The 16983-nt window shown below is 40.7% G+C and overlaps 1 protein-coding gene across 1 annotated transcript; it reads right to left on the bottom strand.

The window, feature by feature from the left end:
• Nucleotides 1-611: 611 nt before the first annotated feature.
• Nucleotides 612-10559, bottom strand: LOC113024350 (nephronectin). The gene is made up of 7 exons (XM_026171336.1): nucleotides 10355-10559; nucleotides 7417-7526; nucleotides 5650-5742; nucleotides 5396-5518; nucleotides 4830-4949; nucleotides 2109-2237; nucleotides 612-1474 (listed from the first exon to the last, which is right to left on the bottom strand). The coding sequence occupies exons 1-7, from the start codon at nucleotides 10429-10431 to the stop codon at nucleotides 1266-1268; spliced, it is 861 nt and encodes a 286-aa protein (XP_026027121.1). The 5' UTR covers nucleotides 10432-10559; the 3' UTR covers nucleotides 612-1265.
• Between the last annotated feature and the right edge of the window lie 6424 nt (nucleotides 10560-16983).

Below are 16983 nucleotides of genomic sequence, written 5' to 3'. Positions count from 1 at the left end.
GGATGAATAGGGTCAGTGGCAGGGCCCTTCAGCAGGCAGCAGCTGCTTGTTCTCACTACAAACCCGACTCCCCGTGAGCATCAAAGCCTCGGGGACTACAACCGAGGGCCCTGACACATCACACAGTGCCCTCTACCACCATCTCCTATCATTACAGTTATTATCCTCAACTATTGCAATCCTCCCGCCCACCCCCTCTCCCAGGGTCACGATCTTAATCATTCGGAAGGAAACTTGAAATTGACCTGAGAAAAACATCAAAAAGCAAACTTCAATTTCCATTCGTGCGCTCTCTGAAAGCAGGAAGAGGTTTCCAGACAGCTGCTGACAGACAAGGATTCCTGGTATTTGGTTGGTCTGACCTGTCTGTGCTCTCTTGCTGTGTGGTAGTCTGCCCCACGTGTGACTTAGTGGGTCTGAAAAACATTCCCTGTGGCATAACAGAGGGAGAGGGGCAGAAGATAAACAGTGAGGTAGGAAAACATCAGTCTGTGCTTTAGCTGCTTCCAAAGCGAGTCCATCACGTTTATATACCATCTGTTTGGACAGGTTTTTTTTTTTAAATTAGAAATTAAGAAAAAAAAATAACATCGCATTAATCCATAATCACATGGTAGACTTACAAAGTACACATCCTTTGGTAGCATTTTGTTTCACTGGCATTCTTCAGAGTTCACAGTGAAGGTAGGACAAATCCAGCATCTTCCCTTATCTATCCACCAGAGGTCAGCCTTTTATTAGCAAAATCTGAAGCCTCACAAAACCGCTTTTTTTCATGAGAAAATTTACATTAAAAGGGGGTAAAAATCTATAAATTACTAGTGATGCAGACCCGATATATGAATGATTTTGCTTTGCTGTGTTGTACAAACAGGGGCGTGTGTCTGAGGTTCTGAGATGAGTCACGGCACTAAAGCCTCCAGCTGGTTATTTGGGCTCAAACATACTATTAAAGTATACACATTGCAGTCCTTTTGCAGTGCACTTGTTAAATGAAGGGTTTGTCTACTTGATACTACACAGGCAGCCGATGGTGCTGTGAATATTTTCAAAAAAAAAGAAAAAAAGAAAATGCAAAAAAAGTTTCCAGCTGAGCTGAAAATTCTTAACAAAAACAAACAAGTCGGCTCAAAGTGTTCCCGCCTATTTTTACAGTTGTGCGTGTGGTTTTTTTGTTGGTGATGTTGTTGTTTTTGCTTATTAAATCATTCCTTAATGTTGCATGTCCTTTTTTATTTGACCCATGTAGTTTGCAGGAAGTTGAGCTAAGATGCAGGTGGCAGGAGTCTGGTCCTTTTGCTGAGTTTGTAGTTGAAGTACATGAGAGCCTTGGACTGCGGGGCTCTCCTGGGTTGGCAGGTGCGTCCGTTGCCAAAGAATCCCTCCAAACACAGACAGGTGTAGGAACCATCGGTGTTGAAGCAACGAGCATGGCGGCTGCACCGGTGAGCCCCGGTTAAACATTCATCCTCATCTTTGGAGAAGAAGAGAAGGAAATAATAGTTTGATGGCCTCACAGCATGCGAGTATGCTAGACCTGCTTTACAGTTGTTTTATCGATCAGCGGGAAGAGAGCGAAAAGGTTTTGGGACTGACTCCTCGAAACCTGCCTAATAGATAATTTTGCAGTGTTCATCACACAGATGAAAACAAAAAAAACAGCTTGCGGGTGAGCCCACAGCTGAGTGGGTGAGCTACGAGTGCTCATCAAATAAACATGGTCTCTGGATTCTCTGCTGCCAAAGCACATCTTCACATGATCCCTCTCCTCTGCCAATTAGCGCAGATGAGGAGAACATGTGGGGATGGTGCTGTGATCCATTTAGTCATTTACGGGGCTGACATGGAACCAATTTGAAAGAGATTTTCAAAAATTCATATCACTTCTGGCTTCACTTTGGTGGGAAATGTTATATCTTCTTTGCTCTCTCGCTGTATTTCAGATTTTCTCAACCATTCAAGTCCAAGAAGACAACAAAATTCTATGAATTAGAAAAAAAAACACAAAATACACACACACACACACACACGCACACACACACACACACACACACACACACATGCACACATACACACGTGACAGTCTGCTCAACAACATTGCTTTTTACCTCGGCATTTAACGGAGCCCTCCAGCGCCCCCATCACAAAACCGTCTTTGCACACACAAACGAAGCTGCCAAAAGTGTTCTTGCACGTCCGCCGTGGTGGACACACATCCTGCTGACACTCGTTTACATCTGGAACACAACGCAAATAAATGTTTGACTTGCACATCACTGAAGTTTTTGTTATTTTGGGGGATACAACAGCTCAGTATACATCACTTCAGAAGACCTTACACTGACTTACATTCATTTCCTGGAGATTTACACTAAATTCTAAATCTAATCTCACCCTAAGCCTAAACCGTGTGTTCACCTTAATGTTTGATGATGACGCCTTATTTTTTCCCCATGAAGAAGACATGACCACATATTGTGACTCTGTGAACAGAGTCCAAACCATACCATGAGTCCACACCTGGACCACACACACACACACACACACACACACACACACGCATGTCTTTCCAGGACAAGGTGCTTTCTTGTCTTCGCTCAAAACAGCAATTACCTTCTAAAACACACAAATGAGTACCTGGACCTCACGTCATTGCTTTGAAAGGTGCGCTGTTAAAAGACAAGGAATGACCCAAACGCATACAAATTCAGGTGTGGACCATGAAGCTGTGTATGGGTTTTTGGCACACCCTGCAAGTCACTCATGAAAATATAAAATCATAAAGTTTGTGAACCAAGACCACAGATCTATGGAGCTAAACTAGTTTTTAAAGCCGACCTGTTTATGACACTTTAAGCGGGGTATAGATTGAATAAAACCTGGACATCACCAACATTACGTCACAAGTTTGGTTTTAGATTACCAGTTTCAAATCTTCATCATTAATGTTTAGTATTTTGGAGAAGCTACCTTATATGGATGCGAGGGTAGAGTGCCTCGCAGATTCTAGATGGGACACCTCTCAATCAACACAACCACACCCCTAACTCAATTATCAAGGTAGATGAGTTGTAAAAAGAAGAAGGGAAACCATCCACAAAGGCCAAAATGATTTTGCCCCCTCTACCAGGTTGTAAATATGCTTTTCAGTGTTGAAAAATTGGGCATTTTATCATGGGAGTTTATAGGGATTAACTCATTTCTGGAGCCAGCCTCAAGTGGCCACTAAAGGAACTGCAGTTTTTGCCACTTACAAGCTGAACTTATAAATTATCTTTACTGAGGGCTTCATTGATGCATATAAGATCCTACTGAAAAAAACAGAGCATCTTCAGAAAATTATTTGAGAAGTACTAAAAGGAATTTCTAATATTTTGCACTAACCCTGAGCGATAAAGGATTTTTTTGTGTGTTATATTTGAATTATTTTAAATGTCTCTGTACCTAATAAGCTGACAACCAAATATTTCTTTCCTAGGTAATATACTTACTTTAAGGAAGAGGAGGAACACCTGCAGATTTTTTAATTATTATTTGTCATTTGTCCCAGTGTCATTTAAATAGAGCAGTATTTCAGTGAGAGAAAAACAAAAAACAGTGACTTCCCACTGCCTTTGAAGTTGACTAGCTCCCACAAAGAGTGTGTGAATGCGCCTTAACAGCTGCGAGGTTCGCTTCATTACAGGACAGGAGTCGTCAGGAGTTATCGAGAGGGACTCCAGCATTTTAGGTAATTCCCTTCATTTTAGGTTATTAAAGGCTATTTTTACCACTGGGTGGACAGATCAGTGGATGTCTGGTAACTTAGCTGCAGGTAGTTGACATAATGTGCATGCTTTCATCACACTCAACTGAGTGTGGAGGCTTTATTTTTATTTTTAAGCTTTGAGCAAACATTTCCTAATAGATTCATCTATGAGTTCTAATTAAGCATTTATTCAGACCTGACAGTAAGTTGATGATTATAAATCAAAGCTCTTTAGCTCTTTAGACAGACATCAGTTGGAAAATAAAAACCCACTCTCTCCCATATACGAGAATAATGTCACATTGACAACTAACAGCAACAGCAACGGCAATTTTATTTATATAGCACGTTAGATTATACATAAACTCAATGTGCTCAACATAAACGATAAAACATGACACCTTTGTGGGTTAAAGGCAATAAAAACAACAAAATAAAGAAATAAAATACTATTTAATGTGCAGCTTATTATTTTTGAAAACGGGTTAGATCATCAGAGGAAAACAATACGTGCATTTGTGTATCATCTGCATAAGAATGGTAGAATATGTGATTTTTTTTTTTATAAAAGTACCAGGTGGGAGCATGTAGAGGTCAAAGGTAAAGGTTAAAGAGTAATGGACCAAGAACAGACCCTTGAGGAACACCTGATTAAATTTTTATATGTGCAGATCTAAAATTAGTTACTGGAACTAAAAAAAACAACAACCTCTATTCTTTAAGTAGGATTATCAAGAACCTGACCTAAACCAAACCTAAGCCTTAAATTAAAATTAAATTAAAATGTCATGACCAACAGTATCAAAGGTGAAAAAGCGAAAAAGTTCTGATATTTTGCTGAGGAAAGAACGATTAGAAGTAGGTGTATAATTGTTAATGAATCAAACATATTTTTCTAGAGTAGCAGTGTGATTAAGAGACATTCTGTAAAGACCTGTTAATGATATTTACTGCATGGGTAAATTTAAAAAAAAATACAGATTTGAACAGTTACCGGTCTGATTATCGGGTGAATAAAAACTGTGAAAAGTTAGAATCTAAACGGGGTGACATACTGAGGGTGTTTCTAAGGAGGCACTACCTTCACAGGTCTTGTTGTCAGCAGCCAGGTGGAGGCCGGGGGGACACAGACAGCGCGGCGCTCCCCCTCTCTCCATCTGGCAACCAAACTGGCAGTGCAGGGAGGAACATGCGGCCTCTCCTGGAAGACAGACAGGGAAACACTGGCTGAGGATCGGTCAGAGGGTCACACACACTGTCATGCCACCACACAGTACACGAGCGCATGCTCTGCAACACTCAGACCAGTAATGAAGCTGTAAACAGAAACGATAACTGAATGCTCCTTAAAAACTAAAATCTTACATGAATCACTAATTTATGCTCTTTGCTCTTGACCCTGTCACCGCCAAGGTTTGTTATGATATCACTTTCCATAATATAAACTGTAAATTTCAGCCATAAACATTTATGCGAGGCTAAAAGGATGTGTAAGCTGAGTCCTCGGACACTTTAACCTCCTATTATGGTATGAAGACGGTGGAAAGCTTTTTGTAGAAAACTGATCGGAGAGAAATATAATCTGCCAGCACGCAGGCTTTTCTTAATGTGGATTTTAAGCATTCCCCTCCACAGAAAATTACTCACTGGTGCAGGTGTATCCATCTGCACTGAGTGTGTATCCAGGTTCACAGTAACAGCGATAGCTACCGTGCGTATTCATGCAGCGCTGGGAACACGGCCTCTCCGGCAAACCGCACTCATTCACATCTGGAGTCAATATGAAACATTATTCAAGCGGCAGATAGAAATCCTTGTGGTAAATGATGCAGAATGACGCAGGTAATGGTTAAGAAATCAAAAACATAAGACAGACAACGATTTTGTAAATGATACTCCACCTTCATTGCACTGCGGTCCTTTATAACCCATGGAGCATGAACACTTGTCCGGTCCCACACATTTCCCATTTATGCAGGATCTCTTGCACACCGCTGCGGACAACAACAGACACAATGTAACTTCTGCACACTGGTATGAGCTACATAAAGCAGCATGTAAAGCGTGCACAGGATAATGGAGAAAAACCTAATGTGAGCTATGTTAGCAAGCTAAATGTTTATATAACTGAATAGTTTAAACTGCATTAATGATTAAACCTGATGACAATAATGTGTGCTAAAACAGGTGTTTAAACAGGTGTCTATGGGTGAGGACCTCCAGCTCAGCTGGTTACACTCACTGAATGAAGCTTTGTCTCATAGCGGTGCATTCTGGGTCATTTTTGATGCAATTATCTGACATAGTATGGCTTACACTGTGGTTAACTGTACTAAGAGACAACTTAAGAAGAAATAATACAATTCTATCATTATTTTTTATATATTAGGACAGTTAATAAAGTTAGTTCTCATAGAAATATTGCCAAACAGTAGTCTGGAAAACAAAGGGTAATGTCACAGTGGCTATATTCTTCTTTTATGTAGTAACTATACTTATACTTAGGCTCAGCACTGACAATTTTAAATCAAACAATCAAGATTTGGTTGAAGTGGCGACTTTCAAGGGATTTCACAAAACACATTGCATTAACTATTTAGGAATTACAGACATTTGTATGCACAGTCCGCCATTTTTAGAGGCTCAAAAGTGTTAAGACAAATGACTAACAAGAAGTTTCATAGCCAGGGGCTCTCATTATTTAATTACAAATTAAGCAGATAAAAGATCTTTGGCTGCTTCCAAGTGGAAATGTCAACATGAGCTCAAAAGACATGTCAGTACAAGAGAGGTAGGTCATGATTAGAAAAAACAAAATCAACGTATTAAAGTGGCACAATCAATAATCTGGTCCATTTTTACAAACATTGAAAGCACTGACCAGCTCAGCAACAATAAAAGGCCCGAAACATCAAAGAGGAACACGAATGTGATTGATTGCAGAATTATTTCCATGGTTAAGTAAAACAATGTCATGACATTTAACCAAGTCAAGAATGGCATCGAGGAGTTCTTCAATCAAAAGGCGCCTTCATCAATGTGCATACACAACAAGGTGCAAACCACTGGTTACACTCTAGAAGAATAAGGCCAGATTAGAGTTTCCCAGGAAACGTCTAAAAGAGCCTGCAAAGTTCTGGGGGAAGAAAATCTCTACAATTCAAGCTTAACTTGTACCAGAATGACACGAAGAGAGAAACTCGATCATGCCAAAGCATATAACATCATCATCAGCATAGGCATGTATGACTGCCAGTGGAGGCGAGTCACTAGTGTTTATTGGTGATGTGACTGCTGATAAAATTATCGGAATGAATTGTGAGGTGTTTTTTCCTGCATCTTGAAACAGAGCTAATAATACTAGACTAATTGAGCCATAAATTATGTGCTGAAAGAAACTGAAGCACCTCATAAAACCAAGGGGAATAGTTAACTCTCAGCATACATTTTACATTTTGCATACAGCTTTAAATGTAAATATACAAAATATACACATTTAATTAATATCAGAAAAATGTCTCAAGAGCAATACTGTCTTTCAGGTTGTTACAGCTTATTATAAAGTACGTGTCATAATATCTCACATTTCTTTCTCTCCTGAGCTCATAAGTGACCTCAGGAGCTGGATAATTGGGGCTGTTGTATTACTGAACTGCAGAATGACTTACGCTCACAAATGCTGTTAACATTCTTCCATCCAAAACAACAGGAAGTGGTCTGACCATAGCTGCAGAGACCCCGACTTTGCTCCGGTTCATCCTCCACTGGCCTGTGGAGGCTGGGACAAGAGGTTATCTGATTATTAATCATCACCAGACCTCCAGGGCTTTAGCACAAAGCCCCTCTTATGCCTGGGAGGTAGGCAGTGCAATTAATCACCAATAAAGTTTTACAGCTATTTGCCATTTGATGGTTTTCCCAGAAGCAGTTGTGAGACAGAGACAATAATATTAGACCAACCACACACAAAAAATGATATTTAAATGTGAAAGAGATGAAGTAAGATAGATTATCCTACTTATGCTGAAATCAGTGTAAGGTAGAAATAATGCACTGTATAATAAATAGGGTGTGATTTTGGACATGAGATCGTCTCTTTCTCAGATAGGACATACAAGGACAAAGAAGTAACCGCTTAAGCTGAAAATGTCTTCACTTTTGCAAACAATAAAAACAGAAATGCTCTTGGGAAATCTGTTTCATAAACACCCAGAGACAAGAAGAAAAAGAGAAGACGGAAGAAGGGAAGTAACAGAAATAAATAAATTCCAGATTAGTTAGTAGATGAGATCACATCACAAGCAGGGATGAACATAAATCACAGCAAGCTGGAAACAGAGTTTAGTCTTAATACAGATGTTTCCCAGTGTTCACTGATGGTACTGCAGAGCACGTCTCAGTGTGCATATGTAGTGAACAACACAAAGCCAAAACAAAAGCAAGACAATATTATTGGTTCATCTGCTAAATTAATAATTTGATTAATTTAGGCATCATTTGAGTTGTCCATCGACATTACAACTACAGGACCTGTGTAGTGTATAATAATACTAAGGTTGCAGTATAAGTGTGCTTACTGCTGTTTTGGGTTACAGTAGCATGTGTTATATTTATTATATTTATAAGTGTTTTAGTACAAAGAGCAAGAAACATTTTCATTGTTTTGTTACTTTTTTCTTCTTCACTCACCTTTTTGACTCACTTAATCATTTGTTATTATTAATCTGTGGCTCTCCTTCACAGTGTATTTTATGTCCCATCTTCCTTCTTTCACCCCCAACTGTTCACGCCCTGAGCCTTATTCTGCTGGAGATTTCTTCCTGTTAAAAGGGAGTTTTTTCTTCCCACAGTCGCCAAAGTGCTTGCTCATATGGGGTCACCTGATTGTTGGGGGTTCCCTTGTTTCCTCTGCATTATTTTAGGGTCTTTACCTTTATGCAATGTTTGTTTTTTTCCTGAATACTATTGTTGTTTATATTTACTGCTGTTTTTACGGAAGAAACCGTAAAAACAGCGTTTTATAAGGAAAACCTCGAAAGCACTCTCCGCCTGTGAGCAAAAACACACACACCCCTCCACCCTTTCCTATTGGTGGAAAAATGTACTCTGTGGACCAATAAAAAAATGATATAGCAACATGGCATTTAGTTGTTTAGGAAGGGGGGGGAGTGTTAGGAGTGACAGCGGTGTTTTGAGATGTGAGAGATTTGCAACGTTTAGCGCAAATCTTGTGTAGTTAGCATGTTGTGTAGTCAATAGTTTTGTTGTGTGTGTCAGAACAATGAGGCGACTGCTGAATGTTAAGGTGTTACAGCAGTGATACATCTCCTGTTGTCAGGCCTGCAGGTATCAGGCTGTTGTTCTCCTTTATCTCATAGTGGACAGAAATTATTTTTTGGAGTGGCACAAATAATTTGTGCGGCATCAAATTTGATGAAGAACACCTGATTGTTCTGTAAATAGTTTTGAAATGTTTATTTAAACAATCGCCCTTGGCTGCATTTTTAGGTAAACAGCTGCAAAAAACTTTGTTGTTTGCATAACTATATAATGAATTGCCCAACGTTGGTCATTATATACTGTATTTTGCAGACAGAGAGTTACAGGACTCTCTCCCAGACCACAGACTCATACTCATAATGCAAATCAGAGCAAATAAATAAATGAATAAATAAATAAAGTTGTGTTTTCAAAATTGGAGTTCAAGTTACTTTTACGTCCAATAGTATTAACATACTACACAGGCCAATGACTAGATTCTTTTTTAAATTTTCATTGTAAGTGGGCTAAAGCAGTTAATTAAAAGTAGTCTAACATAAATGTAAATGCTGTAATTTGATTCTTTTAATAAACCATGTAACTTGGGTGGATTCGATGCTGGCGTGACCACAGTGCACACGTCTGCTGTTGCTCACAGTGGTCCAAGGGACCGCTCAGGGAGTTTGTGTGTTCGCTCAGACACATGAAAAATTAGAGGGAACTTTGGTTGTAACTCTTGTCAGACCTTTCTACAGTTCCATATACACCCAGACTCATACTATTAGCAAAAGAAAAGCTTAATTCTTTTTAATCACGTGGCTTTGTTTTTTCTACATCTTTGATTCTATATTACTTCAACCATGCCCATCTGTTCATTTTTTATTGGATCTGTCAAGCATACTGCTGCCTATTTAAAGCATCTGTACACTGTAACTACTTATGAAACACTTTCCTCATCCCGAGTCTTTAACAAAAAAAGTCTTTCTATTCTATACAATCACAATTTCTCCCTTATTATTTGCTTTCATCAGCAAATGTGTATTAAAACTCAATTGCCTGCAGGATCACCATGTGAGCTGCATTTGTAGCTGCTCTTAAATCTCCATGTTAACAGGCTATTAAATGATCTAATACAAAGCAAGTGGATTAATTTAAGATGTTCACACTGTACAGGAAGAAAGAGTCACAACCATTACTTTTTTAAAAAGGCTTTTACAATATTCTTATGGTATTACGTTCACTTTTACCAGCTTTAGGGAAAACTGAAAAAAAAATCTGCATGTTTTTTAAGAAAATTTAACAAATTCAAATTTCCTTCAAATAGAAATACTTTCAGAAAACTCTTACCCATCCCGATGATCAGCCAGAGAAAAGAAAACAAAATGTGCCATCACCACAAAGACTTGCTGACTTAGTTTGGTCATTTTGCTCCACCACAGTTTCTATTTTAACCTCTGAACTACATATTAGCTTCTGCTATCCTCGGACGTTCTCGTTTTTCAGTGTCTGTGTGCTCGAAAAGCAGCGTTATCTTCTATCTTGCATGCCAAGGGGCATTTAGGTGTATGTGTGAGTGTTGAAGAGCGGAGGGAGTAATTGCAAGGTGCTGAGAGCAAGAGGTGTGACAGCTCACCTGTGTAAGAGACGCAAAATATAGAGTGGGACACAAAGAGAGGCGCAGGGACGAAAGAGAGAAATAAAAGAGGGAAGGAGATGTGAGATTGCAAAGAAGCTAAAAAAATCAGATCACTGGTCTGGGTCATTTACTGACTTGTTCCAATCCATATCACACTGCCTTCAACAGCAGATGTAGTTTGTGCTGCTGTCATTGTTCTAACAGTGCCTCCAAAGTCAAAGTGTTTGAGTGCCTATCTGCAGTCCACACTTATAACCCAATGAAAACGCCCCACTGAGACCCTGAAGAAAGTTTTGGGCTTTAAATAGGCTAAACTTTAATACAGTAGCTCTTTTCCAGTCTTACAGAACAAAGCACTTAAAGCGCATACACATTCACAGAGCACATGCCACACACGCTGCTGATTGGTCTGAGGCAGCTGGATTGTTTTCAGACTGTACTCCGGGTTGATTTATCAAGCTTTGTGTGACCGTTTAGCCTCACTGCCAATGAGGAAAAGAAAATCCAGATAAGGGAACGATATCCTGGGTATGTTGAACTTTTCTTTGGAGTAAAGGCCCCACGAGACCACAAGGGCAGCACAGCAGACGATCCAAAAAACCAAAACAAAACATGAAAACAGTGGACTGATTGGGGATGAGAAACAGGTGGGGAATGAGGCACAGGTGACAGTAATCAGACACAAGTGGAGACAATCAGAGCGACAAAGGCACGAGACAAAGACAGGAAGGGAAAACAAAAACGGGACAATCAACAGAAAATTATCTATCAAAGAAAACGAGGGAACAACCAAAAGACAAATAACCGACACCGAGACATGTAACACTGGGGTTAAAGCAAATGAAAGTACACGAGAAATGCGAGAAAGAGTAGCTACCAACCAAAGCTTAGCACTTTTTTCCCCTTTTAGTGTTGGTTGTTGCTTACAGTACCGAGGGTTGGGACTGAGATCTCAGGGTTGGAAATAACTGCTGGCAGCCTCAGAGGCTGTGTCTTTGAAGCCTTAACTATTACCAGGACTGATCAGAGTGCAATCAGTTGTATTAAGCTCAAAGACGGGGTCCGTGTCTAGAGGCCTGGTGGTCTGCTCACTAGGCTAGACACACACTCACACTCACACACACAAATCCTGCTTTAAGGCTGCATCTGTCTGATGGATGAGCATGAGCTGGTAAAAAGTCTTTTCTTTCTTTTTAAAATAAGTTTATGTCATGAGTTAGCCTCCCTACAGCACACCAAACTGATTATGCATCTACCCACCACGCTCAAGCATTATTCAGCTCATTCATCCAGTTTTCAGTAAAATGGACCTTTTCTGCTCGCAGCCGACACCTCTGTTTGTCTGGCCTCAAAGCAACAAGTAACACATATTTGGCATGTTCCTTCAAAACCATTCAGCTAATTATGAGATTACTGCAAGTAGGTGGCCCCGGGGTGTCACCGCTGCAGAGGAGACCATAAAACCAGCATAAACACCCTCAGACTGCAAACCACACAGTTTTTAAAATCAGCCAATGATGCTTGTAGAGAAACTGGATTATTTGTGGTGCTGGGTGGGACGAAAGAAGTTGCCGTTCAGGGTGAGTTCACTTTCAACCCACACGCACAGAGGGCCCCACCCAGCCCTTCACCTTGGATGGTTTTTGTCAAACGTGTCACCACCACATGTCACAGAGCGAGTTGGAAAGAAACCATAAAATGGTTGTGCGTGGTCTGCCTCAAATTAGTGCCAAACCTCACTCCGTATCTGTCACACACAATACCATTAAACTTAATCCCGCCTGCCAAAAAGGGGAACGCGGCGAGGGGGAACGGGGGAAAGCGGAAAGTGGCCATCGACAGCGAAGAGAGAGTGATAAACGCTGTCGGTGTTAGCTCAGTGTGTGGCAAGTGCAGGAGTCGATCGGGGGAGTTGAGCTCTGCTCTCTCCCATCTGCCAGCATGGACGCAGTGGGAGAGGATCAAGATTTCAAGTGTGCCTCTGAGCCAATCTGCAGATTCTCCCCCCACCGCCTTCCACTGCCTCTGACCACATTAGAGCTGTAACACATTGGTGGTCTTTGATTCCTCAGCTTGAAAAAGGATGCCCCCACAAAGAGATCAGATATCATTCGGAGCTCCTTCGCAACCCCAGCTCGCTCCAAAGTACAGTGTGTCCGTCATAAATGATAAAGTTGAGTGAATCGCTGTGAAGTGAAAATACGATTCCTGGAACAGTTTTGGTGGTTAATCGCACAGAACATACAGTGAGCCCTTCTGCTCTTATTAAATTGCACTTAGTCATATGTGATAGTGACATGCGGGTGCTCTAAGTGACAATTCAGATGCATTCTCACATTTTTTTGAGGGGTATTTAAAGTTAAAAGCACGGAAAGTCGAATTAAACCTAATTTTACAGCTGCTGGTAATCATTTTGGAGTTGAACGTTGTCACTAATGGATTAATTTAGACTACCTTGTCCAGGCTTCTTCTGCAAATTTTTTTCATTAGTTGGAGTTTCTGGAATATTAAATGTGTAGAGGATTTACTTGAGAATAAATTGCAGTTTTGTTAAATAAAATTATAAAAACGTGTGTAAGAAAGTCATGGAATCATTTCTCTTTGAACGACATCGATTTTTGACATAGTTCATGGATTTTCTTAACTGCTTCTTAACTTGCAGGGTGCTGGAAACTATTCCAGCTGTCAGGACACCCGGGACAGGTCGCTAGCCCTCATGTCTAGAACTGAGAAAAAAACCCTCTAGTAACTACAGTCCCATTTAGATTTGTCAGTCAACCGAACAAGTGTGTTCTCCGGCATAGTAGGAACATTCAAACTCCACACAGAAATGCCTCAGAGCACCCAGAGGTTTAAATCCAGAACACTGAGATCACGAAGTCCTCGTTATCTGCCACTTTCTCTTTGAATCCTCTTAAAAATGAACTTCCAGCGCTGCAGCTCTGGGCACATTTCTATCAATCTGTTATCAGTACTGACACAAAACATATAGACTTGTGGGCTGGTGTTCTTAGCGCAGTAGCTGCCCAGCAGAGATCAGAGTAAACAGCTGATAGGGGGAAAAGGCATTCAATTGACTGCACCTGAGGGGACACTAAAACACCTGCTTTCAACATTTGTATAGTTTCTGTTATGGACGTGCATGTGTACACATCCATCCATTAGTGTCTCTTTAAGTTTCATCAGGGCTGAGTCCTTATTGATAGAGCACTTTGGACTTGCGCTTTTCTCAACGACACCGATTTTCTATAGAGACTGATGACACGGGTAGATATTCTCCAGCGGGAATAAATTGATGTGTTAACATCTGGCATGTTTAGTCGCATGTTCTCCTTAAATTGCTGGCTGTCTGAGCGGTAGGGATGGGTATCGTTTAGGTTTTATCCGATACCGGTGCCAAATCGGTACTTTTGAAACGGTGCCGGTGCTCAAACGGTGCTCAAACCGGTGCTTAAAGAATGGAGAACACAAAATTGGTCCAAAAACCTCTCATGTTCAGCTGTTTTTTGTAAAAAGATAACAATGTTAGCCTTTTCTGCAGCTATGGGGCATATATGGTATCACTCTTGGCTGGAAGCAGTGCTTAAACAATGGAAAAAACACAAACTTTGTCCTAAACCTCTCATGTTTAACTGTTTTCCACTTTTTCTTTGGTCATTTTAGCCTTTTTGGCCAGGGTGAAGGGAGTATCTGCCATCAAACAAGAGGACAGCCGCATGTAGCTATGATGATGTTTGCTAGTTCACCTTACATGCATTAATGTAATAACGTGGTTAGCCTACTCAACGTAAATTACACACGAACCACATTAAGCTACTCACGCAGAGAAGAACGGCTGCTGCTGCCATCATCATCCTCATCATTTCTGCTACACTGGCAGGGCTAGGGGCCAGGACTCTCCTCTTCGTGTTTTTGGGGGTAGTAGATGCGCTCGGTGTGAGTTCTCGCAGCAAGCTATCAAATACGGCGCATTTCTGGGCTTTAAAAAAAAACGCTATGCGTCGCCAGGTGTTTCATCGGATTTGAGGTGTTACCTCCTTTGACAGTATCACAGTATCAGCTTAAAGCACTTGTTGCAGGCTGCTGAGTTTGCATATTTTGCTGTGAAGTACAGCCAGACTTTTGACCGCTTCGCCTTGGACTTTTTTAATCTGTAGCTCTGCATAAAAGAACGTACGTACCTGGGCCCGCCTACTATCCTCGGAAACGTAAAATGATTGGCTAGAATCTAAAGTGTATCACAGCTCAGGAAAAAAAAGCACCGAAATAAAGCACCGAAATGTGCGCTGCTTTTCGGTCTGGTTACTACCGTTTATGTCAGAACCGGTGCCATCATGGCACCGGACACCGGTACCCATCCCTACTGAGCGGTGTCCAAAAAACGATGTGGGCTTCACAGATAATTGGCAAACCTTCTGGAGGGAACCTGGTCTTGTTAGGAGAGACGGCATCCATCCCACTTTGGATGGAGCAGCTGTCATTTCTAGAAATATGGACAAATTTATTAAACCCCCCAAAATATGACTATCCAGAGTTGGGACCAGGAAGCAGAGTTGCAGTCTTAGTGTTTGTTGTTTTTAACTTGAGTATGAACTTATACAAAAAGCAGCAAGATATTAAAAAAAACTGTTTTATTGATTAAAAACACACTATATCGGATTCATATCGGTATCGGCATATATCCAAATTTATGATATCGGTATCGGACATAAAAAAGTGGTATTGTGCCATCTCTAGTTAGGACTTGACCAGGTGACCTTGAATCCTCCCTTAGTTATGCTGCAATAGACATAGGCTTCCGGGGAATTCCCATGATGCATTGAGTTTCTTCCTGTTAAAAGGGAGTTTTTCCTTTCCACTGTCGCCAAAGTGCTTGCTCATAGGGGGTCATTTGATTGTCTCTGTATCTATTATTGTACGATCTACTGTACAATATAAAGCGCCTTGAGGCGACTGTTGTTGTGATTTGGCGCTATATAAATAAAATTGAATTGAATTGAATTAACGTAATGCAGGATATAGCCACTAAACACCAGAACATGTATTAAGATTAATATCTGGGAACAGACCAGAGGATTTACCCCCTGCTGACCATGAGGAAGAATGCAGATTTAAAGCACTTCATGACTTCATTAGCCATCTTTTATTTACAGTCTACATCCAGTCCCCACTGAAAAGTCTGTGTCTGTGGTAAATTAACTATTCTACAGGATGAATCAGTAATCAAATCAAACATATAATGTATCTGAACCAAGTTTCTAACTGCATGTATGATAAACATACTACATGTGCACACTGCTTCCTCTTGTTTTATTAATGTGCAGAAACAAGCGTACGTCTGGTTCTAATCCACGTGTGAATATCTGAATATCAGCATGTGTAAACGTCCATGAGTGTGTTTATGCATGTTTATGTTCTTCACATGATATGAAAGGAACAGACATTCCTTTAACACTTTATGAGTTTCTCTTTCTATACTTGAACAAAAAGAAACTGTTATCACAACATAAAGAGACGTACATGATTTGCTGTATTGTACATGCAAATAACAACTCTTGAAATTGTTTTAGGAATTAGGCCTCAATGCGAGAAAATAGGACAGAGCAAAAAATGTTAGGATGTGTGGATGTTTTGAGGGAGTTTCTCTGGTCTATGAGGAGCTCTGCTGAGACTTCATCACTGCCTAACTAGTATACTTTTTGGTTGATGGTTTTAACAGGTGAACCCAGGATGATAAACAGGCTGGGGTCAGAGTTCACAGAGAGTATGCAAAGGAATCAATCAGGGACGAGGGGTTAAAGGTTGAAGGTCAGAGATGAGGTCACCAGAGAGGACACCTGTGAGGGCCCGATGAGAACCATAGTGGTGGCTCTGGCAGGAAGACAGTGCAAGCTGCCCCTCTGTTGGTCTTCCTTGGTCTCTTGTGTTCTGGGGGCCTCTGGATGTCTGGAGTCTTGATCTCCTCCATACCTGCTTCATGCCTTGGTGGACGGGGCTGTGGCCCCCCACACCCTCTAGCAGATCATTACATGAAGGAACCTTTTAAATACAAGCGCGTCCATGCTCACAGGTGTACACACGGGTGATCACACCCACAAACTACACCCTTTTTGGCTCCTACCTCAAAGCACACTGTGTTCTGTTGATCTTACGTGCTGCACAATGTTTAACATTTAGTATTTACTGTCATATTCCCATATATCATTGTGATGTTGTTTATTATATTACTCTCATTTTCTTCTGCTTATTTTCTTTTTTCTTTCTCAACAGGTGATCCAGGTGATCGATATATGCATTTTTTTTTGTCTGCTTATTCTGTTGTTTGTTTGTTTTTTGCCCT

Source organism: Astatotilapia calliptera, chromosome 6 (genome assembly GCF_900246225.1).
Source record: "Astatotilapia calliptera chromosome 6, fAstCal1.2, whole genome shotgun sequence".
NCBI classification, from domain to species: domain Eukaryota; kingdom Metazoa; phylum Chordata; class Actinopteri; order Cichliformes; family Cichlidae; genus Astatotilapia; species Astatotilapia calliptera.
This window is presented reverse-complemented; position numbering and strand designations above follow the sequence as displayed.

Excerpts from the sequence above, each read along its gene's own strand:
- LOC113024350 (XM_026171336.1), bottom strand. The coding sequence starts at position 10,431 with ATGACCAAACTAAGTCAGCAAGTCTTTGTGGTGATGGCACATTTTGTT. Across the intron at positions 4,950-5,395 it reads AGATGGATACACCTGCACCA|GAGAGGCCGCATGTTCCTCC; the intron begins GTGAGTAATTTT and ends TCTGTCTTCCAG. Across the intron at positions 1,475-2,108 it reads GGGCTCCGTTAAATGCCGAG|ATGAGGATGAATGTTTAACC; the intron begins GTAAAAAGCAAT and ends TCTTCTCCAAAG.